Genomic DNA, 27,674 nt, shown 5'->3' on the forward strand with positions numbered 1-27,674 from the left:
ATCAAAAGTAAGGTACTTAGTATAACCTTATGATCTTTATATTAAAAAGAAGTACTTTACTAAACCATAAAAGAAATATATTTTATTAAATCATAAAGAAATATAATTTATTAAATCATAAAAGAAATATATATGATACGTGACCATAAAAGAAATATATATGATACGTGACATGGAAGGGTGTCACTAGGAGGCAAAGTGGTGGGCTGCTGGTGGAAGAGCGGCCACCACCAAGAAACAAGATATAAACCACGGAGAAGAATTTTGGAAGGGGGCAGGGAGGAAGGAAAAGAACAGAGGAAGGGGAAACTGAAGAAGGGAGGACATCCATAAACTGGAGTTACCAACAGGAAGAGCGCGGATTGTTCTGAGGTTTCTGGGCATGGGGGAACAATTTGCTTCAACTAAGAAGTTTACTGGACTGAGTAGTGAGGTTCTTCTCAGTTTCGCTGGGTGGATTCGGTCTCTTGGTAACCGAAGCAGGGTAGCTGGAGGCATCATCAACCGCAGGTGCACAGGTAGGTACCCTCAGCGGTTCTGTTAGTTAATTTTGTAAAATTTCAGGAAATTAATTACAGGCTCATGATAAAAACCCCTTTACTGTATTTACATTGGCTTTACGGTCCTTTCAACTTTTCAGCACTCCCATCAGCTCCATGCTTGATTTTGTAAATCCATTTCGAGGTGACAACTGATTTGTCCTGGGGCCTAGGGACCACATCCTAGACATCATTCTTCATGATGGACTTGTATTCTTCATTCATAGCATCCTTCCATACTTGATGCTTTACGATTTCTTCGAACGATGAAGGCTCGTTTTGCATGATGGTGCTCATAATGGTCAAGTATCCTTGATACTTGGTCGGCTTCTTGCTTTCATGGAAAGTCCCTCTAGGTGCAATATGTCTCTCAGCATCTTCAAGAGTCCCCTTAAGCCATGAGGGCCTCTTCCTAGAAGAGGAAGGCTCTTGCGGAGGGGGATCAATAGGATCCATAGGTTCTTCAACATTGGGCATCGATTCATCTTCCTTCTCATCTGACTTCCTAGTGTCAGCCTCTTTATCTTTCCTTAGAATAGGAAGATTGTCAACCTTGCTAAGAGTCATATTTTCGTCAAAGGTGACATCATGACTTATCTCGACTTCCCTTTGACCAACCACATAGATTCTATAGCCCTTAGAATTTTCGCTATAGCCCACAAAGATTCCCTTCTTTCCAGATGCACCCAATTTGCTTCTTTTCTCTTTCGGCACATGAAAATATACGGGACTTCCAAAAATTCTAAAATGAGAGACATCAGGTTTCTTACCAGTGAACATTTCTTCGGGAGTCTTGGAATCCAATGCTTGATGAGGGCATCAGTTTTGAACATATACGACGATGTTCGCAGCTTCGGCCCATAGAAACTTCGGAAGCCTTTGATCATGGAGCATGGAACGAACAACTTCCATAATCGTACGGTTCTTCCTTTCAGCCACACCATTCTTCTTAGGGGTGTATGGTGTTGTGGTGTCCCTCTTAATGCCAGCTTCTTTGCAAAAGTCATGGAACTCATTGGATTCATTGGTCCCATTATCAATCCTTAAGATCTTGATTCTCTTCTCGGTTTGATTCTCGATCAAGGCTTTGAAGTGACAGAACCAGGTGAACACTTCATCCTTCTTTTTCAAGAAGTATATCCAAGTCTTGCAAGAATAATCATCTGTAAAAGTGAGATAATATAGATATCCTCCCAAAGAGTTCACGGACATCATACTAGATATGTCAGAGTGAACCAACATCAAAATGTCGGAGGTCTTGCTATGGCTTGAGGGGAATGGTCCTCTTTTGAGCTTTCCTTCGGCACATCCTGGACATACACCTTCATGCTCTACTTTGAACTCGAGCATCCCTGTCACCATCTGTCTTACATCGAGTAGAGCCTTATAATGAAGGTGGGCAAACCTCCGGTGCCATAGTTCAGACTGAAGAGATGTGTCGCAAGACATGACTCCCAACGAACTTCCTCCAACTTGATATAAAGAGCCAACCTGGAACCCAAGAGTGAAAACATCTTTAAAATTCTTTTTCCAAACACGTACCTTGCCATCGATGAATGCCACCTTGTAGCCTTTGTCTTCTATTGCCGAAATGGACACCAGGTTCTTCTTGAGATTAGGTACATATAAGACTTCTTGCAAATGGATTGCGTTACCCTGATTTAATTGAAGAGTAACATTCCCTACACCCTTTACGGGATAGGTGGAATTGTCTACAAGAATAATCTCCAGGTTTGTCTCCTTCTCTATCAGATTAGAGAGAGATTCCTTGTAACCAATGAAGTGCCTTGAGGCACCACTATCAATAAGCTAATTTCCCAACGAGTCTGGAGGAGAGGTAGTGGAGAGGGCCGATATCAGATAATACTCATCTTGCTTATTGTTAACAACATTTGATTCATACCTGGAGTTCTTTGCTTTCTTGGAGGGTTGACCACTTCTTTGATTTCCCACATTCCTCTTTCCTTTGCCATTGAACCTGCCATTTCTTTGATGGGAGTTTCCCCTGGAGGGATTTTGATCATCATCATGTGATGTGTCCTTTCTATTTGGACACTCCCTCGCATAATGGCCAAATTTATTGCAAACGAAGCATCTTCCCTTCCTTCCACCCTTCGATCCGGGCTTTCCTTTGAAATGACCTTTAGAACCAAAATTATTTCTCCTTTTGGCATGAGAGGAGAAAGCAGTGGGGTTGCCTTTGCTTGAAGGCATTTCTTGCTCCACCATCCTTGTCTCTTCTTGAATGCATCTCGACATCAATTCTTCAAAACTTGGAATTCCATCATTGTTGAGAAGAGTGGTTCTAAATATATACCATTTGGATGGGAGCCCTCCAAGGGTAGTGATAGTTAGTTCTCGGTCAGGAATGACTTCTCCGATTGATAGGAGATCATTCTTGATTTCAGTGATCCTTAAGAAGTAGGATTGAATATCCTCATCCTTGCCCTTCTTAGTATCATTCAGCTTAGGAACAAAACTTGATTTGCATCACTAACTTTAAACAAGCTTACCAGTCTGTCGTAGATCTCCTTGGAGGTGTTTAGCTCGGAAATGTAGGCCACCAAACGCTTGTCAATTGAGTCTCGGATAATCTTCTTCGCTTTGACTTCACCTCTAGTGTACTTGTTCTTTGTAGCAGCCGGTGCATTTGATGGAGGCTCCGTAATCCTACCCCTCACATGGTCCAACACTTCTTGCTCTTCCAATGTTAGATCAAAAGACATCTTCCATCCGTGATAGTCAGACTTCTCACTGAGTTTTTCTTCAGCCGGGAAGTGGGATGAGGAACCCATGAATCCTTTTGACCTTTCCAACTATCTTCGGTGATTGCTCTTTCACTCTTGCTTGGGCTTTGTCTTCACCTCAGCTCTGAAACCATGTTAAATTATGGTATGTTCTATGCTTAAGAGCAATTTACTTCAAGTTTTCTTATTAGCCCAATATCAATTTCCAGAATTGCAATCACATCAACATGATAGTAAAATGCAGATAGAACATAAATGTAAACAGTAGAAGACAAGCCAAGACAAGAGACACAAGATGTGGCACCAACCAGGGACAAACCCTAATGCGGGGAAACCTTTGATCAATTCTTCTTATATTCTTCAATAATTCAGCAGAGAGAGAGATAGTACAAATTCACAACTCTGTAATTTTATGACAACAACAACTAAACCCTAACCAACGAAGTCAAAGTTGGTCAAACAGCTCACAAATGACCTCAAGTCAACCTTGGTCAACTCGGTGGTCAACTTGGCCTCCAACAACAATGATAGGTAGCCCAAAACAGTCCAAGAAAGATGGTCAAACAATGGTCAACGCATGTACAGCCCCGCAGTCAACCCTCAATAGTCAACGCTGGTCAAATCCATGGTCAAACAGGGGTCAACGCTTGCTGTCCAGAACTGTGGCTTGCTTGGAAGAGGCTCCCCACACTAATTTGCAGTCAAACTGACCTCTTCGCTGTTCAACGCAGTCAAACCCAGCCTCGCTGCTCCTTGGTCAACCTAAGTCAATGCTGCTGCAACAGTGCTGCGTCCTCCTCCTTCCCACGTGAGAGATAGCTGCTCCTCCTACGCATACCCAATCAAGGTAGGAGAGAGAAGAGATGAGAAGATGAGATGAGTGGTATAATGCCACAAGGTCTTCTCCTTTTATATGCCACGTTGAGGTTAAACTGGGGTTGAGAGACACTGTTTTGCTTGCTGGCCGACCTTGACAAATTGTCAAGAAATACAAATAAATTCATATCTCCATGAATACATGTCGGAATCGGATGATCGTTAGATCAATCCTACACCTCTCGATGAGAGGAATCCAAGAAAAATACCAGCTGCTATAAATGAGGTGACCCACATGGAGTTTGGCCCTAGTTGCCAATTTTAAAACTTTTACATCAAAATCTCGCACTTCTAGATAAAATCCAAAAGCGCAAGTGTAGGATTTTGTGTTCTCAAGAGGGGGCCAACTGTCATCTCACCAACCCTTGTCCAACTGAATGGAGGTTTCCCTAGTAGATCTTAGGGATCCAGTGGTTGTGTCAAACCAAGTCAAGAGCCTCCTAAGGCTTCTACTTCAAATACCACCAATCAAAGGATTGAACCATTAGGGTTTAAGGTGGATAGGATTGCTAGGGTTCTTTTGGGTAATTTCTAGGTTTGAGTTCAAAGGGAAAGGTCCCCAAACACACAACCAAGGAATCACCAGGAGAGTAAAACCCCAACAAAATAGTTTAAATGATTTACAAGGAAAAAGGGTGATGGAGGATAGAAGATTAATGCCTTAGCATGCCAATATTTTTTTGGGGGCATATGGGGTTGAGGAGCAATATAAATTGGAGAGAAATGGAGCGGGTTTAGGTTCAAAGACTAGAGCAAACTAACTTGTGTGCCCTAGTGGTTTGACCTAGGCATCCTTCAATTTTCAAAGATGGGATAAGGGAGTGAGCTTAGCTTAGGTCATCTTGAAAGAGTTTGATGAGAGGTTCAAAGAGGCTTGGAGCAGATTTAGCTTCAAGGACTAGGGAAGGGTAACTTGTGTACCCTAGATGCTTGGGCTAGGCGCCTTACAATTTTCAATGATAAATAAGGGAGCTTCACTTAGGTCACCTCAATAGAAGTTGATGAAAATCTTGCCTTGGGAAGATAATAAGTTTAAAATACTAGCAAAACTATGGTGAATATTTAGTAATCCTTATCAGTCAACTTGAACAAGATAAAGAAAGATAGCTTACTCAATTTGTCATGCATCCATCAAAATTCACCAATAATCATCCATGAAAAGAAGTCTATCCACATCAACAAGGCCTTCCTCATCAAGATCTACCAATATCCATTAAGAAGAGAGAAGTATCCACATCAACACAAACTCCTCAAGAAGTCAGTCAACTCATCCATCCATAGCCAAAATTAAGAAACAAGAGAAAATTTTCGAAATTTCAGACTTGCTAAGGGATTTCTCCCCCAATTTGACCTTGAAAAAATGAAAGGAAGTGAACCTCTATTTATAGAGGAAGTGCTCAACTTCTTTTACATAAAACTATTAATTTCCTAGGCTAAAAACCTCTAATCTAGCCTATGGAGGGGCAAAAGGTCCTCATCACTAATTAAATAATCTAAAATATACAAATATGGATCTTTTCATACCACGTGTAAAGTAACCAAGGGCAACAAGCCCTCAATAATGACGTATTTCCTCAAATTGGGGACATGAGTAGCTTCAATGCAAAGCATCCAGCCTCCAAAGGTCCTTCAATTGTGTACCTTCTTCAAGCGACCTTCAAACCTGCCATCAAATGTGGGCACAAATATCCCCCAAATGTGCAATACCCGGCCATCCAATGACCCTCAGAGGGCTAGTTCTCCAGTGAAGCAAAACCCCCACATAATAACAATCTATAAAGTATGGATCGGCCATTCATATATCTTCAAAAATGATTTCAAGCTACAATACAAGGTCGGCTCAACAACATTATTTTAATGTTGAAGATGCATAGAGGTCGGCCCTATATCCCCCATTTTACAGGTTGGCTCATCAAAAACTGCTTAATTAACATCAATATTCAAGCTTCTTGAATAGGTCGGCCCTCCTATAGTTCATTTCCATCGCCTGTATATAAATGTCAATCAACATAACATTCTTCTTCAAAACACAAGTTCACTGGCACTTGTTTCTCTAATGGCATACGCACAGTTTGGCCATCCTTACGACTTGCTACAATGTGTGCCTTTATGATGACTGCAAATATATGCGTAGAAAAAGGCGGAATGCACTACATCGCCGCAATCAAAGGCTTTCACTAGGTCCCTGGATACATCAGATATTGAAAGACGGTTTGCTGCACAGATCTCATGGCATATTGATCCTTTCAGGAAAAGGCATTTCATACAATATCTGCAATACAGACCAAAACAAATCTAATTCACTCCTTTGTCTCTCGTTCAATCTTATCATTATATATCAATAAGTCACCGAATTCTCAGATCAGAGAGACAATGGCATGTTACAGATGACTTGTAATCTCTCCATGACAATGATTTTCATGGATGACCCTCTCCAAATAGGTTACCGTGTTTAAGTAGAATGATAAAATTCCTCAAAGATTGGTACAACCTTCAGTGTGAACAATGTATTCTCCTGCCTAGATTTTGCTTATCATTATCTGCTGCTCTCGAAACCTCATAAGATCTTACACCCTGTGATCTAATGCTGATGATGAAAATATGAGTTTGTGTTGGTTCATGATGAGTTATCTTTTCCAAATGCATGATTATAATTTATTACAACACCTCCATGCGGAACAGTATTCTGTTGATGTGAATATTCAGTGATCCTTTCGTTAGACCCATGCCATGTATATTTCAGGCCTTCAAACTGTCACCTATTCGAATTTCCCAATCCTTGTTCTCATCATTGGATTCCATGTTATTCACACTGCCTTATCATTTTTCCGACAACAAAAAGGGTGCTTGTGATTATGGATTGCTCGTTGGTATAGAATGCATTCAATTCCATGGCAAGGATTGACAATTCATGGTACATTCGCATATATGTATATTGTCCTGGACATTTCTTTGACAATTGTGGAAAATGCCATCCATACCACTTTTGTACCTTTATTGCAAATGTATTAAGCCCTTTGTCAAGATCATCAGGTAAACCAATTGTCTGAATAATCATTGTGCCCAACTTATCATGACCAAACTTCAACTTAGTCTTTTAAAGGCTGTGGGAAATGATATCTTCTGAATCACCAGAACATTTATATTCTTGAACCTTCAGACTTGGGTCAAAAAGTCCGAAACTCTTGAGTCTTCAGACTTCTCTTGAACTGCCATCCATTTATCTCATATAAATTTATCTAATACCCATAGCCTTTTTCATCTACTTACATCTTCAATACTGCAACTACACATGCCAAAATTTGCTGCTTAGGTCTGTTACTAATCAATGAGAAGTTTCTCTTCAAGAACCTTTTCTGTCTCATATTTGCTTTCCAGCACCTCAAAAATTGTACCGGAGTTATTCCCTTTAGTACCCAACAAATGGTTGATAACAGATACCATGTTGGATTTTCAGAAATATTATCACAACAAATAATGATAATCACATACCCAAATAACCAACCTAAATAAAAAAGACGCTAGGGGTTTCCTTGGTATCCAAATAGATTAATAAGCTCATAATAATAGTTCATGTTGCCATCTCATGCTGATCAGTTGAAAATGAATTACAAATGGTTGTTGGAATATATATATTCACAACTCAAGAGTTAGGGTGCTTTCCCAGGAGTTGTTATGAGCCTTAGCCAAACTTAGTAATATAATCAGAGTTACAATATAAAGTTGGTCATGGCTGAAAGTGAAGCTTACACCATTTGCAACAAAAACTGGATCTCATTTCATGAATAAAGTTATTTAATGTTGTTAATGGTTATCGTTTATGTTTTTATCAATACATTTTGCTGATAATTCAACAATAGCAGATTCTAATTCTTAATTTTTTTTTTTAAGATAATTTTGTTAATTTGAATAACCAATCGATTGAGAATTAGTTGTGATATTCTCTATGTCAAGGGTAAATGTTTCTTTAGTTTATGTAAGCATCTAGTAATTTGTTGACGCAAATTGACATTTGGACTAAAATGTCATTTGGATGTGATATTTTGGTATTTAGGGATGGAAAATTAGTGGCTCTGATATCACTTGGAGCAATTATATGGATGCATTAGAAAAGGCAGGGGCAAGATTGCATATAGGCCATTCTTCCAGCCATTTGCAGGACAAGAGCAAACAATGTTCCGTTCCAAATGCAGTTGTGGTTTCTAGTGCAATTCCTCAGGACAATGAGGAGATAACATTTGCGCATTCGTTGGGTATACCACTGTTAGTATTGTTATATACCACTTTTCATATTAGTTTGGAACCATGCATCTAGGCTAAAAGTTGTTGGATTTCCATTTTTCTAGATTTTTAAATATGAAGTTGAAATGAAAAAAATGTTGAGTATGTTGTCATTGATGTCAAAGCAAGAGCAGGTGCAGCAGGGCAGGCTGGTGCAGGATGCAGAATGAGTGAAGATATTGTCATTAATGTCAGCATCTAGAGGTCATTGATACGATGGGTTCACAAGATGATGCAAAAACCCTAGTTGTAGTAGAAACCCTATTTGCTTGGTTGAAATCCTAACCCTAGGGTTTGGATCCCTTGGTGCAGCTGGTGATGATACAGCTTGATGAGACGAAATGTTGAGGTCATTGTTGTAGATGGATGATGGATGATGCAAGTCGTTGAAACCCTAGCCATTGGATCTAGGGTTTGGGTTCCTTGGACAATAAGGATACCCCGCAGTTATTGGAGTTTTTCAGGTAGCAGATCATGGAATTTGGCTTGGAACCCTTTATAGATGGATTTTCCTCATCTTGCTGACTCCAGGGGTATGTGGAGCATTTCATGGGCCCTCACAGTTTGTGAGATATGCCTGGTCAAAATCAAAGCCCCAATTAATGGACCAAAACCCCAAATGGTATGATGAGGTGGCATCAAATTAAGGGTACTGATGTGGTGTTTCAAATCAATTAAGGCAACATCCGGACAATGTCACAATAAGTGTGATGATGTGGCAACATATTTGTTGAAGGAATGATTGTCGAAGGAATGATTGGCCAATGATTTTTTTTTTGATTAATTGTTGTACTACGTCAAGTCAAAATCAAATTATTTGTTGTTCAAATTTTGGTGGGAATTCTAATTTAAATTTTCAAATTAAAAAAAAAATAAAAATATAATTTCTCCCTCCAAGAGGTGGAGGTTGGCTGGTTCATTCAATGGATCTCTAAATCTATATAAGGACACTTTTTTCCTCAACGAAAATGGATCGAACACCAATCTTTTTGAAGCACAGTTTTGTAATGGTTCTCAGTCCTAAGGTGTCTTTCAAGTTCTATCGAAGGGCAATTCTGGGTTTTCTTTTTGGGTTTCTGGCTTAAGGGTTCTCTTTTCTGTTCGGAATTCGTATGATTGGCTTTTTGCAGGTGAGTTGAAGGAGGTGGTCAATGTTGGCATAAATTTGGGTAGACCTGAGAAAATCCACTTACAAGTTCGGACACATAATTGGTTTGAACTTTGAAGAAGCTTGACACCTCTACAGCCAAGAGAATCGAGTGAAACACTGGAAATTTGAATGAATGCGAAGATCCTGGCATATAGCAGCGGGCCCCACCTGTCTCATACGCAAATATTTAACTCTGTTCATTGTTAACCATATATTTGGAACAATTGGTGTGAATGAAAACTTTTCTCTGTGGCCGAGCAAAACTTTTCAGATGGCTTTGTGATTCATTGCATTCATTTGCTAGTTGATGGCACGTTCAGGATATAACTCGTTGAAGGTTCTGAAGATCGATCTCTTTAAATCGACTTGGTTTATTTTATGGCTGTGGGTGTTTTCGTGGGGATTTTGTTTTCTCTTCTTGCAGGGATTCAACTACTCATTGCAAGACCTGCGGAGGTGTGTTAAGTGTGTGGAAGAACGAGGGTTACCTCATCTGGTTTATCTCTGTTGGGGCAACAAAGAAGTCTCTCCTCTGTGATTCTATATTTCTGGATAGCGAAGAAGTTATTTGCTTAATATCTCCTACGGCCAACAACATATGCCACACCCTCTGCGATCTATGACAAGACCTGCGACCTTCATAAAGACATCTCCTACAACACAGTATTGTTGTACTATGACCATTTGACTTGCATTCGAAAATTTAAAAGAAAGCAGAGCATGTAACAATTCTGGTGATGACATGCTGTCCATCTGCATAAGGTCCTTTTGAAGACTGGAATCTGTGAGTGAGTAGAAAGTTGCAGTAGGATTAATATGGATCTGTGCATGATGAAACCTGTAGCGTACTGTTGGTGAACATAATTTGTTTATGCTTCTGTACTTGTTGATTGACGAGGACTTTTACGGCAAGCTTCAACTCAGAATTATTAACAATCCCAACAGTAGCATTCTTGACATTCCTAAGTAATGGAAAGAGCTATTATATGCAGTGGAATTCCTTTTATTGATTGATGTTGAAGACTTTTTTTTCCCAAGGAAAAATCGTAATTTCCATTATTGATGATATGAAAATTACATGTAGTAGATGCTATTATAGCATATCCATATGCCTCTATAAACAGTGTCCGTAGTTCTCTATACAAGAACTATGAGATCCTACGATATCAAAAAACCAAAAAATAACAGTAGGTAAATATGATTGTGCCACTGCCATTGGTCGACATTGATATTTTATATACATATATTCAAAAAATAAGAGATTGTGCGTAATAACATGAGAATAGCTAGTGGTGTCAAAAATCTGTGCTGTTGTATCCTGTGATTGCCGAGATTAAACTCTGATAGCTGCTCCTGTAAAGTTGATGAAAGGACGGTGATAAAATTGAAAATGTTCTGTGCCATTGTGCTCATTAATTACCCATGTGCTCGGTTCTTGCTGCGCACCCCCTTTGGATAACTGATCGGCAATATTGTTCCTCTCCCTGTAAATATGGCAACATGTAATATGTTCAAATTGTGATTTGATCGTAAGTGTTGCTTCGAGTGGATTTCTGAGAGTGTGTGTGTGGCATTGAGATGTTCGATTGAACCAGTCAATGACAATTTTGGAGTCGCCAAATACCTGAATCTGCTTGCAGTCTTTTCCAGTGCATATATGAGAGTGAGTTTCAAACTATATAGTCTCCTGTCCTGGGCATTCACTTGAAACTTTTGTCCTGAAAAATCGATTTTGGATGGCACCCTGTTCTGAGCATTTCAGATATCACTACCAGGGTGATATTTGCCTCACATTTTGTCTCAGGCCTCATCACATCAGAATTTGGTATAATCCCAGCAAACTAGTGTATGTTGTGACTAATCTCACGCAGAAGTATATACATAAGTGTCCGATCACAATATGCTATATACTGTTTTTCAATGAATCACCATATCATTTCTCTGCGTCATTTACACCTTGTACCCCAGTAGATAGGCATGGCATCTCTGCGATGAAGTTGACAATAATTATATCGGCATTCATAACAACAGGAAACCCTCGACGCTACACCCGTCCTGTCACCGCTGTGCCCCGGACCACACCTTTCCACAGGTCAATATCCGACAGTCCGACTCCTCTGTTTCGTCCAACTGTGCCGTCCATGCTGCCATCGACCACACAAGGCAATTCAAACGACAAGTCTCTGTTGCTGCACTGGTACCCGTCCCATAGCAATGGACGACCAAACCGCTACTTGTTCATCTTCTCTCGCACTGCACCATATTCTCTCTAGCTGGACATTGTCTCCACCACGTCCATTGTCCTTTTCTGCTGTGGATTCTTTCTGCCATTGCCACGACTGCGACTCCTACTACCATCACTTTTGTGATAACAAGGGCTAAATCGATCAATCAAACATCATAAACCCGGTCAAAGGCGTGCCGTTCTAACACTATATACGATTACATAGTTATAATAAAATAAAACAATTACGTAGTTTTTTTTTGGTCAAATAAGAGTGGAGCCTTCTATTAACCGCAAGAAAGATTACATATGTTACATGTCTTTACAAATGTAAGGACCATCAAGGGCTAACCCTATGAAGAGTAACCAACTACATAACCTGAAATAAACCCGAAACCCTCAACCTGAGGCTTACAAAATAAGTCACCATCCATGATCCAACCCGATGGCCATTCAATGAGACCCCCAGTGATCTGACGGTTATTACAGAATTCGCTTCAAAGGTGAGCTCGGTCTTTATCAGCTTTACGGATCCGGCAAGGTAAATAAATAGTCAAAGTGTAAAACTTCGGGTCCGTTTTTGGACCTAGCCTCCTCCTATGTTGAGGCCCGATGTCCTTTCGATCTAGATCCCGTGAGATCCAACGGTCACGAACACTGTCGTCTCGGCAACATGCACCCCTTTTACCCAGTTCACGGACCTGATAAGGATTGTGAGCCATTAGTTTATAAATGTTTGGGTCCGGTTTGAAACTTAAGCTCCGATCACTTTGAGAACCCGAAAACCACACGATTAAGCCCCTGTTGATCTGACGGTCCTCCGAGATATCGGAACGGAAACCTGCATGATCTTTACCTTCTTTTCGGACCCGATGAAGATTATAAACCGCGAATCTAAAAAACTTCGGGTCCGCTTGAATAGTTAACCTTCGATTACTTTTCCACCCGATGGCCATTTGATGACGAAGGCTGTCAAGATCTGTGGCCGACGACCTTCTAAGAGGCTTGCTGTTTACCAAGTGCCTCTCCCTTATAGAAAGCTCTGTTTTAAGCATTTTTCTTCTCTTTATCTTTTATTTTATTTTCCTTTGGGGATCAATGGTTAAGAATGACTTACGCTTCCGCTTTCTCCTGCTACCACTAGTCTTCCTTCTTGTTCATTCCTAATAGTTTGGAAGTTTTCCATGTCTTTGGCCGCCTGTCTTTGGCAATCCTCACACAATTTCCCCGAGGGTGTCGAATCCCAAGCATACCTGCTATAACTTTCCTTGCAAGACACTCCTTCATTCGCCAGACGATCAACTAGCATATTGGCTTTTCTTCGCACATGAATGAAGCTGGCTGTTCTCAGGGTTTGTAGGTGGGAGTGAATTCGCTGAAAGACCTGCAAAAGCCACCAATGTTTTGAAACTTTTCCAGGTGCTTTTCCATTACAGATCTTCTTGGCCGCATTAATAACCAATTCAGAGTCTGCTTCAATGATGGCATTATGAGAGTTTGACTCAATTAGTATTTCCAGGCACTGCTCTAAGGCCATGAGCTCCGCCATGTTATTAGTGGCAGTCCCCAAATGACTATGAAAGATGTCCTTTATGCATCCCTGCTCATCTCTGATGACCCCGCCAAAACTAGCCATCCCTAGGTTACCTTTAGAGGCTCCATCTATGTTAATTTTCAAGAAACCATGAGGAGGAGGTTGCCAAAAGTCTTTACCAACGTTTATCTGGCTCACATCCTTGTGTATGCTTTGGGGAACTAGCGAATGGAGGCCCAACTGCAGTAGTATACTAGCGTCCTGGGGCAGAGTCGGGTTCTCAGGAGGTCTCCCTAACATGGCACCAACAGTGTCTTTGAGCTATCTTATTATTTGTGCAATAGTGTTCTGGGTTGAGCCAGTTTTGTTCTTGAAAATCCTGCCATTACGTTCTTTCCAGACATCCCAGATTAAGAAGCCTGGAACCAGAGTCCAAGCTTTGTTGATGATCTCATTACCTGAGAAGTCTTTTCTCCAATTCTTCAAGTGTTGGTAATATTGAGGCCATCCCTGTCAGTTTGTTTGAAGACTGAGGCCACCCAATCCCACAAGGTAGAGGTGAATGGGCAGAGGTTGAGTAAGTGTTCCATCATCTCCTCTTGTGAACCACATAGATAGCATTTGGATGGGCCAACAAAACCTCTCTTTAGAAGATTTTCCCAAGTTAGAATTTTCTTTTGTTGAACCAACCACATAAACAACTTTATTTTCATCCAATGCGGGTTCTGCCAAAGGTCCTTCCATACCTTATCAGGGTTTTGATAATCAAACCCTAGGGCTATTCATTTGGCTTCTTTGAGGTTAAAGTTACCTTCTGTGTTTCTTCCCCATCTTAGTTGGTCAGACGAGGATGATACCAAAATCTTCCTCTGTTCCAAGTCCATAGCAAGAGAGTCTGCCTGAGCTTTCAAAGGGCTCTCTTCCCTGTAGCCTAGATCCTTCCATATTCTCCATTTGCCATTGTTCCTTACCTGATCCCAGAAGTCACTTACCATGCATAAACCTTTGTTGTCAGTATCATTCTTGAGATTGGTTAGTTCTTCCCTAAATATGTTTGGTTCTTGTTGCTAGTTGTCCTCCCAAAATTTTGCTAGGTTCCTAGCTCTGATCTCCCAGAAGCTGTGCTGCTAGACAATGCCTCTATTTTCCCAAGCAAGATTCCAAATGTGGGAGCCCTTGATAAGCCCAGACATTCGAATATGATCCCTCTCCTGCCAATTATTTGCATATTTCTGTTTCCAAAGCTTGGCCCATGGGGTTGCCGATTCCTTAAGCCACCTCCACCAAAGCTTTGCACCCGAAACTTTGCTGAGGGTTTCAGGGTCATGAAGCCCCAAACCTCCATGGGCCTTAGGTTTGCAGAGCTTATCCCAAGCTACCAAAGCCCATTTCTTTTTCTCTTCCCCTTTGCCCCAAAGAAAATCCCTTTGAATGTTCCTGATCTGTTGCAAAACTCCTTTAGGAGCAGGAAGAGCTGACATCATGAAAATGGGTATGGCCTGCAGGACAGCTTTTGTGAGCACAAGGCGCCCTGCTAAATTCAAAGATCTGCATGTCCATTTCCTGATCCTATCCTGCAGTTTGTTAATGACCGGCTCCCACACTCCCCTGCTTAGAGGTTTGTCTGTAAGGGGCATTCCAAGGTACTTAGAGGGTAACTGATCCCTTTGGAACCCTAGAATTCTGGTAAGGTTTCTCTGAATAGCAATGTCAGTGTTAAAAAAGAAAACTTTTGATTTGTCAAGGCTTACCTCTGTACCAGTGGCCATAGCAAAGTCATTCAAGATTTGTTTAAAAGCTTTGGCTTCCTTGACCGTGGGAATGCCTTGCAGCATAGTGTCATCCACAAATTGTTGGTGAGTTGAAGTAGCTCCATCTATGGTGAGTTTCAAACCCTGGATTCTTCCCTCAGCACTTGCCATTTTTATCGCTCTGCCTAGCCCTTCCATCATGAGCACAAAGAGGAAGGGGGAGAGCAGATCTCCTTGTCTTAGACCCCTAGAAGGCATGAAGGTTCTTGAGGGCGAGCCATTAAGCAGGATTGAAAAACTGGCTGTGGATACAAGGGCCATAACCCATCTGATCCAATTGTGGTCAAAACCATAAGCTTTCAACACTGCCCTGATGTAAGACTAGCTTAGCTTGTCATAAGCTTTTGCTAGGTCAAGCTGTATGATCATACCAGCTTGCTTGTTACTCTTAAGAGAGTGTACCATCTCATGAGCTTGTATGATGTTGTTGAGAATCTGTCTTCCTTCCACATAACCAGTTTGCTCCTCTGAGACAAGAGCTGGAAGAAGGGGCTTGAGTCTGTTAGCGATCACTTTGGAAATAATTTTGTACACCACATTACATAAAGCTATGGGTCTGAATTTGTCCGGTGTCATAGCTTTTTCCTGCTTTGGAATCAAAGCTATGAAAGAGGCATTGAGAGCCTTCAGGACCGATTTGGATCTTCTTGAGTCTTCCACTGCATCAAGGATGTCTTGTTTGACTGTTTTCCAACATGCTTTGAAGAAGTCCACATTGAAACCATCCGGGCCAGGAGCTTTCCCATTTTGCATCTCGTTGATAGCTTCACTGACCTCATCTTCAGACACTGGCCTATTAAGATTATGATTGTCTTCCCTTGTTACAAGCTTGGGAATGTACCTTGTGAATTTGTTAATGAACTGTGACCTGTCTAAGAGAGGCTCCTTTGCAATGCTAAGGAAGTGTTGTACTAGGACAGATTCCATTTCTTTGTGGGTGACGAGCTCATTCCCTTGAAGATCTTTAAGTTTTGAAATTCTGTTATGTGACCTGTGACTCAAAGTTGATTTATGAAAAAACTTTGTGTTTCTTTCCCCTTCTCTAATCCACTGAACTCTCGATTTCTGTCTCCAGAAAATCTCCTCTTGCCTGCACCTATCATCCCATTCCTTCTGAAGAGAATCAACTTGAGTTTTCCTTTCCTTGGTAAAACCATTTATGATTATGAGCTGAATAATACCCTGAAGTTTTTGTTCAACTTCTTTTTTGGCTTTGAAAATGTTACCAAACTGTTTTTTGTTCCAATCTTTGAGTCTGGCCTTGATGTGTTTAAGTCTTTGTTGTAGCATGAACATTTTAGTGCCTTGAAAGGGCAAATCTTCCATCCACCATTTATCAATGTTGCTAGTGAAGTCAGGGTGAGAGAGCCATACATTTTCAAACCTAAAAGGTCTGTTCCTTGGTGTACCCATAAAAGTGGCTTCAAGCTGGACAGGCCAATGGTCTGAGCCTCCAAAAGGAAGGATTAAAGCTGACATGTTAGGGCCTGTGAGAAATAGGTCCTCTGAGATCATGAATCTATCTAGTTTAGAGGCAACTTGAGAAGCCCCTCCTCTCTTGTTGTTCCAGGTGAAAGTACCATTTATTATTTCAACATCCACTAATCTCATGTTATTTATGAAGTTCTGGAAGGCAATGGAGTCTTTGCCTAGTGTTCTGGTGCCCCCTTTTTTCTCTGTAAGAGATTTGATCATATTGAAATCCCCTGCCAGAATCCAGGGCATATCAGGATATCTCTCTCTTAGCTCCTCAAGGGAAGTGAGAAGCTTGAGTTTGTCTTCTAGTTTTTGAGGACCATAGACATTTGTAATCATGTAAATCTCCTTATCACCCACAGGTTGTATTACCAGCGAAAGATAGTTCCTAGACGCTTCCACATCCAGGATTCCAAGTTTTTGGGGATCCCAAAGTGTAAGAATCCCTCCTGCCGAGTTGTCTGCCTTAACCTCTAGATACTCATACTTGCTTAACCATTTGCTATGTATTTCTCTGATTTTATCCATCGAGCACTTTGTTTCCTGAATGAAAACCATATCTGGTTTTTCTTCTTTTATTCTACTGCTGAGATTTCTTTGTTTCCTTTTACTTCCTAGGCCCCTAATGTTCCAGGTTGTAAGCTTCATTAAGAAAGGTTTGTAAAAGAGTAACTGGTGAGATCTTTCATCTTACCTGAGTTGATCATGAGTTTTCCACATTCTGTCAGCAGCTCATTCTGTCTCTTCCTTCCTCTTTTCCTACCCGGGTTCTTGGAAGAGTGCCCCGGTGTTTCCTCCATTGTCTTCATCCCTCTATTTTCCTGGCTGTCATGGTTTCTTTTGACTCCAGAACCCTTAGATTGGGATCTCCATAGGAAGAGCTGTTGAACCCTGTCAAACTCCTCTTTTGGCAGGGAGTCAACTCCTTTGGTAATACCCTGCTCCAGAAACTTTTCTAGATCCAAGTTCTCCCTCTCAAGAATCTCCTATAGTTCATGGTCCTCTGTTCCCGCCTCACTTGGGGTCATCTCATGGTCCCTACTGAGCTCCACAATGCTCGGTAGATCATCCTGTTGCTGGTTGTTCTCTGGTATGTCCTCCATGCTAGTATCCCTATCCTTCTCATTGGTTTTAGTTTTCGATTTTTGGTTTGCCCCGTTGTTTCCAACTTCTTCTAAGATTTTGAAACTATTGTGGCTCATTTGCCCGTCCTCGTTGATTTTCTTTTGGTACCGCTTTCCTCCTTTCCCCTTACCCCCCACCTTAGTGAAACCCTCGGGATCTTTGCTTGTGGTGGTTTTTTTATTGCTTTCCAGTTTGTTTAATGCAATGTGGAAAAAGTCGAAGTCGGGATTAAATCGACAAGGGTCCAAAAGTTGAAAAAGTTGTTAACGTCGGGAGTTTTTTGAAAAAGTCGGCAAAACTAAAAAAATACAAAAATATTCATTTTTTTAAAAAATACGGACTTTTTCAATAAAATCCCTATTTTTTCAAAAAAAAAAAAAAAAAATCGTTAAAGAAACTACCTCATTCACGATTTTTTGGAAAAAGTCCTGATTTAATCCCGATTTTTTCAATTGGGAAAAAATCGGCCGATTTAATTAGCCAACCAAAAAAATTGCGTTTTGGGGATTTAATCTCGATTTTTTCCCGACTTTTTCCACACTGGTTTAATGGGCAGTCTCTATATAGGTGCCCGTGTTCATGTCACTTATGACACCTAAATGGGACATGCTCATAGTCCACCGCCTGCACCCGTTCTTCATCATAAACTTCTAAAATGATCTTGTCCGGGAGTGCCTCAGATAGGTCCATTTCCACACAAATCTGGGCAAAGGAAGTGTATTTGCCTCTTAATGTCGCCTCTGATGTCTTTATAAAATGCCCTAGTTTGTTGTTGATAGCCTTTAGAGACTTCGACAGCCAATAATCTAAAGGAAGGGAGTATAGTCTTATCCATACCGGTACTGAAGTGAACGTTTCTCGTTCTGGGGCAAAATTCATCACCCATGGTTGCATGTAAAGGCTTGCAGCAGCAGCGTAAAAATAGGGTCCTCCCTCGAACACTCTGTCTTTATCTTCTAAGCTCGTGAACACCACCGTAAAGAAACCCTTGGATCCAAGGTGAAGGTTTATTTCCCCCTTAGGTTTCCAGTGGTTCCTTATCCATGCATGTAAGGCCTTCTCCGTCGGCCAAATCCCCATAAATTTGCATATGATTGCGTGTTCCGCCATGTGATCTCTGTGCACCTGTAGCGCTGGGTCACTTAAAACGACCCGAGGAGTAATGATCGACTTGGGTTTGCAGACCCCTGTCGCCCTCAAAGGTGCAGCTTTCTGACTGCTGCCCTCTTTCCTCTTCTCCCTACTATCTTCCTCATGATTTTCTCTCTGTTCGTGAGGTTTGATATTTCCTGTGTTAGTATCCTCAGTTATCACCTCCGTTGGTTTCTTGAAGCGATGCAGATCAGTTTCCTTGCTTTTGTTCGCAGCTATTTGACTGTAGGAGGGAGCAGAACTCCCTCCTCCACGACCCGCCATGGTTACCAACACCAAACCCTAACTCAAACCCTAGTTCAGATTGCAGAGCCCCCAAGTTTATCGTCTCCCCCAAAACAATTACATAGTTAAATTAGTTTAATTAAATTAATTTAAATAAAAAAATAATTAGAGTTGTAAAAAAAATTAGAGTTAAAAAAAATTAAAAAATTAGAGTTATAATATATATATATATATATCTATTATTAAAAAAAAGAAAAAAAATTATTTAAAAAAAATATAAATTATTATTAAAAAAAATGGAACAACCCTAATCCCAAGGTGGTACTATCAACGACTACACATGCCAAAATGACGCGGTCAAATGAAGAAATTATTAGCAGTCAAGTGAAGGAAAGACATTCGTAGCAGATAAGAGATCAAGTCCTTTCATCAACCAGCTTTGAGGACAAAGCTTTTTGAAGGGGAAGACAATGTTATGAACATAAATTATGTAAAAATAATGTAAATATAGATAATAACGCTACATCAAAACAATGATTAATTAATGATTAGTTTAGTGAAGAGGTGTGTCTCCAAAGGACACAACCATTCATGAAGGGACACCTACCTAAGTATATAAAGCAGGCCCTCATTTTAACATTGAATCATCACTTATACATTTTTATATATAATAAATTATTATTACAAATACCTTGTGTATTTTTACATTCTAGTCAACAAGCTATCAATTTTGATGCTTCAGAATAATCTCATAGCTAAGGACATTGCTTCCCTGGTGCATCCTAAAGATGAGATAGTGGACTTTTGAGGGTTTGTTTCCATACCTATTGCTTTTTGAAATAACTTTAAAATTTGATCTAGAGTTGTAGTATCATGAATAGTACCATCGAGAAAAATCATCACATCGTCTACAAATAACTGGTGTGTGAGATTAATGTTTCCTGTCAAAGGAGCACATTTCAGATGGCCCATATTCCTTGCATCCAAGATCAGTCTGCTGAGACCTTCCATAATGAGAAGAAATAATAACGGGGAGAGGGGGCATCCTTGCCTCATGCCTCTTTCCACATGAAAGAATTCAGAGGCAGATCCATTTATTAACAACGCAAAGGAAGGAGAAGTGATGCAACACATAATCCAATTTATGAAGTTGTTATGGAATCTTAGATGCGTGAGTAGAATTCTGATATATAACCAACTGACCTTGTCAAAAGATTTTGCTAGACCAACTGAATTTGTATTGTTGTTCCCTACTTTTAACCATATTGCACGACTTCTTAGTCGCCCTTCTTCTTCCCTTTCTTTGAGTAATTTTGTTTTCTCCAATTCCAGTTGAATGAGTCTCAATTTGGAGTCATTGTTATCATATCCCCCTCCCCCAGGCTGATCCAGCTGACCTAATTCATCCTCGATACTATGTAATTTCTCCGAATCACGCTTTTGTTCTTCACCCATTAAATCGTCTTTTGTTTGAGCAAATGCAAGTTATCAGCGAAGCACTGAGCTGCAGTGCCCTGACCATCTTCTGTTATGTTCCTCCATGTGTCCTGGTCTAGGGTTTTATATTCTTCTTCCTTCATCCATGTGTTGTTGAACTTGAAAGGAGCTTTTGGTTTTCGAGAGAGTCTTGCCAACTCCAGGTATATAGGAAAGTGGTCCGATAAGCCCCCTCTTCCGATCCACCGTCTGAAGTTTGAAATGTTTTCTAAGAGAGAAACACAGAGTAGGAATCTGTCCAGTCTCTTGGCCACCATCTGATCACCAATCCTACAATTTTGCCAGGTGGGGTTGAGCTTTGCCAGGTCTATGTCAACAAAATTGTTTGCATCAATTATGTGAGCGAAGAAATCAGAGAGAGGGTCAGGGTGCGTGTGACATCCCTAGATTTCTGCCATCCCCAGAGAGAAGTTTAAGTCCCCACCGATAAGAATATTGGGAGCTTGCATAAGGGATTTAGACATAATTTTGTTCTAGAAATCCATCCTATCCACACAGAGTTTGTATATATTTATCAATCTAATCTCCACTCCAAGTTCTTCAGAAAATGAGTCTGCACCAAGTATCCCCTCGTGTCCCCATATATTTGTAATCTTCATAGATTTCATGTTAACTCCCAGGGCCAAGCCCCCCGAGCGGCCATGGGCATCAATTTCAGTGAAGTCCCAATCTTTAAGCATCCCATTGAGGGAATGAACAATATCCTGGCTGGAACCTAACGTCTCTTGTAGGAAAATGACATCCAATCTCTCTTCCGTGATCAGGTGTCGAAGTGCTAGTTTTTTGGAGGCACTAGCGAAACCTCTGCAGTTGAAGGATAAACACTTCATGGGGGAACAGAGGCAGGGGCATAATGTGCTCTAAGGACCCCATCTAAGAATAACTGACGACCAACCACAATGTCATGACTGGCTTGAAGAATAGCTTTAGATATATTCGATTGCCTGCCTCTAGGGATACAGGGAATTTTGGATGGTGAAAGATGTCCCAACCCACCCCCAAAAAAGGATTGATAGTTACCCTGGTTTGATGGCTTGGAGTGATATCTAAGATTGTACCGGGGTTGTTTATAGTCTGAGGATGAACTCTTGGATCTAGATATCAAGGTAGAGAGCAAGGCTGCAGGTGATGACTTGTTCAATCGAACATGTGAGAGCCACTAGATGCAAACAAGAGACCCCTCCCAAATGTAAGGTACATGCAGGTATAGTATTATGTAAAAAATATTTATAATGTTCAAGAAAAGAGAGAGAAGCGGGAGAGGTACCTGACAACAATGGAGATGTCACGGAGGATTGATGTCTTGCCAATTGCCCCAGATCCATAGGTTGGGTCAAAACAATTTTGGCGGAGGAGACTTCTGGATTTGCGGGAATTCCTTATGCCCCTGAATGATCAACCAATCCATCCTTGGTTGCGTGCGCAGAACCTGCACCAATCTTTGCTCTGCCGCCCTCTTTGGCTTCCTTTTCTTTGAGGACCAGAGGACAATCCCTGTAAATATGACCAATTTCGTGACATCGCCTGCAATGGAAAGGCGCCCCTTCGTAGTCCAAGATCTGATTATGTGAATATCCTTTGTAATGCAAGATAAGGTTTTCTACCAAGCCTTCTCTGGTGTCTAGAAAAACCAGCACGCGGGCGTAGGTTCTTTTCCCAGTTTCCAAATAGGATCGATCATAGTCCAAATATTTGCCCAGGTTGTTGCCGATATGCCGAAAAATGTTTTCAGTCCATAGATGTATAGGAAGGCTTGGAAGTCTAAGCCAAATCGGGTCTGCCCACAATTGCTCCCTTTCAAGGTCGAAGAGAGGAGACCATCACTGTGATGACCCATTTCAGTTTATAAGCAAAAGAGTATTAGCCTGCATACAAGGTATGCATATGATAGCTACATATGCACACATCGCATGTCTTGCACTAGTATACTTACTATATAATTAGGAAAAATGTTAAAATAAATGAAAAAGGGATTAAAACACCTATTTTATCGAGAAGAAAGATATTACCTAAAATCCAACATTCAAAAGATACATATAGAGAGTTTAAAGTTATAAAGTTAATTATTGTTAATATGTATGAATATAAATATATAATTATAAGTTATTTTTAAATTTAATACCATAAAGATTTAACAACTATGGACCTTGTTACCATAATTAAAATCATATAAAAGATAAATATAATAAAAAAAATAAATTAAAAAATAATAAAATAAAACCTTAAAGTTTAAAACACATCTACCCTTTTTAAAGATATATATATATATATTCACACCTTCACCTCATCTTACACATAACAAATCAATCTGTCGAATAAAATCTAAGGATGGCGTTGACTGCCTAGGCAGGGTATATATCCCAGGCACGCAGAGGAGAAAGGGAGGAGGATTTTGCTGGAAGAGGAGGGGAATGAGGGTTAGAGATCTGAATCAGAGCTAGAGTTCCATTATTCTTGAAGCTTTGGGCACAGGGGACCGAAATACTCCAATTGGAAAGTATTTTGGAGATGAGTACCAAGGCTGTGCTGAGCTTGGCAGGGTGGGTTTGTCCTTTTGGTAACAGGAGTGGGAGAAAATTGGGATTGTCTTCAAGCTAACTTCCAAATATTCCTCTATAATTTATTTTCAAATTCTATATTTGTTTCAGGATAATCTCAATGTAAATCATGGATGCTGATATATATATCATGTAAATAAAGACCTCACAATCACTTGCAAAATATAGAGGCTTGTTCAATAATCTAGTGACATACCAAAACCCTGTAAGTCTGTTCAATGTTGTTGAACTTGACAGCGAACCAACCGGAGGAAGAGTCCATATTTCTGGCATTTTTGTGAAATCCATGTTCCAGTTCTCTTGTGCCCAGCTTCTGAGTCTAGTCGGTGAATATCTTCGGTCTCTGACTCTTCTAACCAACACCTTTTTTATTGTGTCCATGACCTCGTCGAATTTGAGACCTTCCCCAAGCACAAGTGACTTGTTCTTGTCCCTCTCCTTAGTACATTTAGGTTTTTTCCCTGAAGTTTTCGGAACCCCGCCCTATGGCCCATCTCCATTTGGGCCCTTCATGTAGTTTTCTGCATGACAAGAAGAAACCCCCAGAGCGAGTACTTCGCTTCTAGTCAGACTTACCCCCGCCTGGCTATCCTTTTCCCTTAAGTCCGTCTCGATCGAAAGAGCAGGAATTTGGTTAAGGCCTGAGGGTTGTGAAGTATAGCCAAAAACATTTGCCTCGCCAGGTCCAGAATGACCCGCGAAAGACCCTCCATCAAGAACAACAGATGCAACAAAGTTCGGTTGATGAAAACGTCCTTCTACAAAATTTAGGGCCTCCAAGGATATATTGACAACATTTATATCTTCCCGAATTGGTATTTTCCATGTTTGTCCATCCCTGACTTGTTTCGACGGAAACCCTAGCGGACCATGGTATCCCGAAACAACTTCAGGTCCAAAGAATGGGAAATTTTGTGCAGATGTGGCTACAGGGGGGATACTAGGGCAACAAATATTTTCTTCTGATATGCTTGGCAAGGTTGAGAATACACCTGGAGACGGAGAGCCAGATGTCGAGCTTGGAGAGCTTCCAGGGAGCTGATGTGGAGGTTCCGACCAAATCTAGCAACCCTCATACGAGTCCATTGAATAATCCATTGCTTCTTCCTCCATGTTGGCATCGAACCCTAAACTCAATTGGGTTTAACAACGACTTCCCGAAAAACATGTCGTCGCATATGCCGAATACGCTAGGTCTCAGACGGTCCCTTCAGTCTTTAGGCAGGCAGAAACCCTTTAGTGGTTGCGCGTATATCTTGTATGGAGTGAATAAGCCTGGGCATATGCCTCTAGTTGGTGTAGGTACTACCTCTTTCAAAAACCTAAATTGTCTACAACATCTACCCGACTGCCTTATCTGAACCCTAGCGAGCAACAAAATTTCGTGGTCTGTGATTGCGGACCTTTGGACCGCTGAGCCATTTTGTCTCCTCAATTCAGAGTTTGCCAAATACATATGTACATATTCGTAGGCCTAGTTACATATTTTGAATCTCATGAGAGATATGCCAATCGATTGATGTTGAAGACTTGTACAAGAATCTGTTCATAATCTGGCTTACAACATTTCTTCATCTCGAGATAAGAAGCAACTAGGGTCTCATCCTGAATTTGATGCATATTCTTATGAACTAAGACTCTGATCAATTTTCTTTATTAACATGGATCGAAGATCTATGATGACAACTGACATTAAGTGAGTTGGGACCATACCTTGGATAAGGTGTTGTGATATTCCCACTTAGCAAGGTTGCTAAGTGAAATATCGATTTTGACCAATTTTGTCCATTTTTGGGTTGCAACTTAGGAAAAGTGGGTTGTGGGGTCCCACTTGCAATTTTGAGGTGAAAGAAGGCTCTAACATAAGGGAAAAAAAGGAAAAATTGAATTGCTAGTGGATGGTGGGGGTCACCCCAAAGAGAAATACGCTCCCCTTGGTTAATACGCTCTCATAGAGGGAAGAGGGATGAGGAAATCGATGGATGGGACCCACATGGAGAATTGGAGGCCCAATACTAAAATAGGAGGTGCATTCATCATTTGGGCATCTTTGATCATTTGACGTTCACACTTGACTAGCACGCTTGAGCAGAAAGCCAAGTTTGCATGTGCTGTTGAGCACACAATATTTTCATGCGAGAATCTCACCCTACCTTTGGTGGACTTTGAGTGCTAACCCAAGGAGGTGATTTGATTCGGGAGCTTGTTTAGCAAATACGTGGAGCTGGTTCAGCAGGTTGGGCGTAGAAAGGGGAATACGCAACATTTGGAGGAGTTGGTTGTGGAGCTGGGATTTTTTTTGGCTTTCAGGGAAAGCTAAGGGCCATGATTTGCTGGAGATTTGGAGCGTTGTCTGGGCTCCATTTTGTGTATGACTGCTGTACCAATCAGCCACCATCAAACATTGCATAGGCCTGTGTAGTGGTGCCTTTGTACCACACGTGGGAGTTCAGGAGAAGGTGGAGTAGGGGCTGATACTTGTGAGGTAATTCCGGAGGGGAATTTTGCTGAGCATTGTAGCCAAATTTGGGGTCATCAACAATGTTATTTTCTGGAGGGTTGATATACCCAGCAGCTGGAGGAGAGCGTGGAAATTAGGCCGGATTTCAGAGGTCAGTGTTGACCACTAAGTGTCAATGACCCATAGCAGTACACCCCATTTTTTCGCAAAAGGGATAGTGCCTGATCGATGTGTCTGTGCCGTCCAGCCATCATCATCAGCCTGACCAAGATGTTATAATGTAAACCCATTCTGCATGTATATGATGTAAATAATCTCAGCAGATCCGTGTCGTGTATGTAATTGCCTAGGTAAACCTATTTTTCTGGTGACGATCTACATTCTGGGAGGTTTTTTGTCTCACCGATCCATTCTCGGATGGTCGACAGAGTTTTCCTTCAGTCTTACCCCAAAGCCGGAATGAATTTTGTCACTGGGATCTTAGGCGAGTCCTAGTGTTCTAGATCGAGTCTATGTAAAAGTGATTTGGGAATAATCCTAACTATTTGGTTAGGTTATTTTATTACAAATTGCTTGGTCTACTGGATTATATTTGTGTCGCAAAAATGGGTAGTCTGTGAGCATTTTTTACAAATGGGTTTTCTCCCTTGAAATGTGAAAAATATGAAAATCATGATGTAAAGTGTCTTGAGGGTTGGAAAAATAATTTATCCCCTCATAGGTTAATTAATTAAACTTTCTGGCCAAAAATTGATTAAAATCCTAAGCCAGAAATTTAATTAGTTCGAGGTCCTAGGTAAATTTAAATCCTCCGAAGGCAAAATTCGTTGGTCTTTAAAAATCAATATTTAAAAGACCCCCGGACTAAGGTAAATTAATTATTTTGCTAAATTTTAAGCCTTGGGTCCCTGGTGGTTAAGTCAAAATAAAAATTTTGAGGAAATTAACTCAAATTTTTATTTTTGAGTTAATTAAAATGCATTTAATTGAAATTCGAATTTCCTCAAGAATTTAAAATTTCGACGGATGAGATTAAAAGAAATTTTGATTCTCATCAATGGTTGAGATTGCCTTGACTAAGATCACTTGAACTAGCCGTTGGAGGATTTATCTTTAAATAGGAAGTCATTTGTCAGTCAATTCATCCGACCTTTGAATCGTGTGCTAAGCGAAAATCTCTCGTGTAAATTTTTATTCGGATAATAAAGAAAGACTTTGGGGTTAATTTTCGCCGGTGTTACTCTTCATGGAAGTACTGTAAGCTGTATCGTTTTTCATGTGTAATTTTTTTTTTGCCATTGATAATAGCTTCTGAAGAGTGATTTGAGTACATGTATCTTGCTCAGTCTTTGGGGTTCAAGTGATAATTTAAATTTGAATGTAATAGCAGGTATCTCTATTTATCTGAATTTTATTATCATTTTCTCGCTCTATTTTGATGGTTGGATTGAGTTTTGCAGGAAAATCTTGATTTTTAGATCATCCGGTGTTCGGGGAAGTTTTCAGTTGGACTAGCCAACTCTTGATCCGTGTTTTTTGAAGAGCCAACTTAATTTGATCCTAGCCTTATCATAAGATTTTTACTGGTGACGCATGAAGGGTTTTGAGCTCAATACTTCCTTTAAACTTATAAATTTAAATTTTTTACGTGCGAAATTGATGAATTTCGCTGTTAAGAGCCTTAGATTATCAGATCTGGGAGTGGAGTTGGATTCACACTCCCTAGATCTGATAGCTCTGGGAGCGGAGTTAGACTCAGACTCCGTAGATCTGATAGATTTGTCATTCATGTGCATAGATCTGTAATTATTTTCGGTTTTCTGACTTGGGTTTTCTGGGTTTTAGTTTTTATCATTGTATATATCGTTTGGGTGTTTTCTTGTTGTCGTGTAGCTACAGATCTGAAGAATAAAACTGTATGGAGTCCAGATCTAGGCCCTAGAGGGTAAGATCTGGATCTCTGGGGTTCATCAACATCATTTTGTAGTCCAGGGTTTTAATTTTTTTTTTTGTTAAAA

At 40.5% G+C, this 27,674-nt stretch overlaps 1 protein-coding gene across 1 annotated transcript in view; it reads left to right on the forward strand.

Moving 5' to 3' along the window:
• LOC149204349 (uncharacterized) overlaps nucleotides 1-27,674 on the forward strand; it is a 525,276-nt gene that overhangs the window by 11,685 nt on the left and 485,917 nt on the right. The window contains exons 2-3 of the mRNA XM_089394693.1: nucleotides 8,217-8,425; nucleotides 25,771-25,807. Coding sequence (XP_089250819.1) covers nucleotides 8,217-8,425; nucleotides 25,771-25,807 — 246 coding nt within the window. The remainder of the gene's footprint in view (nucleotides 1-8,216; nucleotides 8,426-25,770; nucleotides 25,808-27,674) is intronic.

The sequence above is a fragment of the Pinus tabuliformis genome, chromosome 1_2 (assembly GCF_031772625.1).
Source record: "Pinus tabuliformis cultivar Carrire ecotype Pingquan chromosome 1_2, CPIR1, whole genome shotgun sequence".
NCBI lineage: Eukaryota > Viridiplantae > Streptophyta > Pinopsida > Pinales > Pinaceae > Pinus > Pinus tabuliformis.